At 57.1% G+C, this 2093-nt stretch overlaps 1 protein-coding gene across 2 annotated transcripts in view; it reads left to right on the top strand.

Annotated features, from left to right (window-relative positions):
• The first annotated feature begins 24 nt into the window (after positions 1 to 24).
• TMEM181 (transmembrane protein 181) overlaps positions 25 to 2093 on the top strand; it is a 76985-nt gene continuing 74916 nt past the window's right edge. For both annotated transcript variants that reach the window (XR_001370925.2, XM_014590622.2), the window contains exon 1: positions 25 to 249. Coding sequence is in view for 1 of the 2 variants with exons in the window: in XM_014590622.2 (XP_014446108.1) it covers positions 119 to 249 (131 nt within the window). In the remaining variant the exon portion in view is untranslated. The remainder of the gene's footprint in view (positions 250 to 2093) is intronic.

Below are 2093 nucleotides of genomic sequence, written 5' to 3'. Positions count from 1 at the left end.
GCCCCCTCCCCAGAGCCCCCGCACCTGCTCCTCCTCCTCGGTCCCGCCCAGCGCGCAGCCCCGGCCCCCGCGCAGCGAGGAGAGAGGGGCGAAGGGAGTGCACCAGGGCGGCGCGGGCATGGACGCCGAGTACCCGGCCTTGGAGCCCCCGCTCTGCGGCGAGCTCAAGCTCCTGTGCCAGCGGCTGCAGGAGGCGTACCGCGAGCTGCAGGAGGGCCTCACGCCGTTCAAGGATGACCGCTACTACAGGTAGGGCGGCCCCCCGGCCGGCCCGGGCGCGCCAGGCCCGGGGCAGGGGGGCTGGGTGCTGGCGGCCGCGGTGAAAGGCCATTTTCCGTCACCCAGGACTCCAGCCGAGATTGTCGCTTCGGGAAAGAGAGGCCGAAGGGCTTTCGTCCCCTTCGCTCCTCCCGCGCCCCCTGCCCAGGCCCGCTGCCCCTCTAGCGCCGCCCAGGCCTTGCCCAGCCTGGCTTTGGGCAGTCGATCTTGCTTTCGAATCTGGAAGGGAGGGTCTTGGCTTCTGTCCCAGGCACTCAGGCCCCTGGCGTGGGTGGAGGCGAGGCCCGAGCGCAGCGGAGGGCCGGGGCGGACTGTCCCAGAGCCCAGCGGCTCCTCGTAAAGAAGCTGGGGACGCCAGGGAGGGGCACCCCACCCTCGCCCAGCTCGAGGAGCGGTCGGTTTGGGCTGGTGGGTACTCAGCTCTGCCTCCCTCTGCCGCGGCCCAGGTGAGCTGGAAGCCCGCAGCGCAGGGCCCGCCCCCTCCTCCCCAGCGCGCTGCGCTGCGGGTCGCCAGGGCCCCTGCTGTGTGGACAGGAGGAGGGCTCGGTCAGAAGCGGCGGCCACCCAGTCTAGACGGACGGTGGTACCGACTAGCCCGGTGACCTGAGACAGTGGCCATCCGCATCTCACGCTTTCTCTTCTGTAAAATGGGAAGCTTCAACCAGAAGGTCTTTAAAAATCAAAGATTCCAATAATGATCTGCTCACTTTGCTCCGCTTAAGAATGGCAGGGGTGGGGGCAGCAGATGGCGTCGTGGTTAAGCTGTTGGACTCCCACATGGCTGGTCAGAGGTTTGAGTCCTGGACCTGGTGACTTGCTTTCTCACTTTCCCTTTTTCCTCTCTCTCTGTCTCTCTGGTGAGCATATATACCCTGTAGCAAATTTAATAATAATAATAACAACAACAACAACAGCAACAACAATTGGGGCCAGCCGATGACAGAAGGTTTATGTCGCTGGACTCCCACATAGTTGACCACGGTTCCAGTCTCTGACCCAGGGCTTAAAACTCACATCAGGTGCATGTGCATGTGTGCCCAAAATCCCAAGAGGAGACTGGAGGAGAAGGAATTGCAGCGTGGCCATCACCCGTGTGGGGGTGGTGATTTCTTACTTCCTTTCTCTCTGACTCTGTCTCTCTGGTGAGCACATGGCCCCTATAGCAAAAGTCTCTCTCTAAATAACAATAATGAAAAGAACGACAAGGGTTTTGCATCACTCTCTGAAGTGGAGGTTGGCATTCTGAAGCCCCGCCCCTGCTAACAGTCACGTGAATATGCTCTAAAGAAGATGTACCACACCTGCAGCAAACGGCATCAGCTGCCCAATGGCTTCCCAAGGGGAATCGACATACATCGGGATTGCTGAGTGGAAAAGCCCATTTAAAAAATAATCATTTAATTTTATTGATTATTATCAATTTTTAATTTGAACAGAGAAAGAGGGGGGAAGAAAACTGCCAGGTCCAGGACTTGAACCACAGCCTGCCACATGGGAGTCCAGCACCTTAGTCACTATGCCACCTTGTGGGAGAGAAAGATGGTGAAAAGAAAGGTGAGAAATCACCCCCAAGTGAGATGGCCACACTGCAATCTCTTCGCTATTCTCTTCCCAGGATCTTGGACATGCACACACATGTACCCAACATGATTTTCAAGCCACTGGGTCCTGGACTCAAACTGTGGTCACCCATGTTGGTGTCCAGTGACATAACCACTACACCATCTACTGGCCCCATGGTGGCCCATTTTCTTTCTTTTTTTTTTTTTTTTTTTTTTTTTTAGAAATTTTTCTTACAGGGCTTTTCACTTTAC

This window comes from Tupaia chinensis, unplaced genomic scaffold (genome assembly GCF_000334495.1).
Source record: "Tupaia chinensis unplaced genomic scaffold, TupChi_1.0 Scaffold000468_1, whole genome shotgun sequence".
NCBI classification, from domain to species: domain Eukaryota; kingdom Metazoa; phylum Chordata; class Mammalia; order Scandentia; family Tupaiidae; genus Tupaia; species Tupaia belangeri.
The sequence above is the reverse complement of the archived record's forward strand: the minus strand, read 5'-3'. Positions and strand labels throughout refer to the sequence as shown.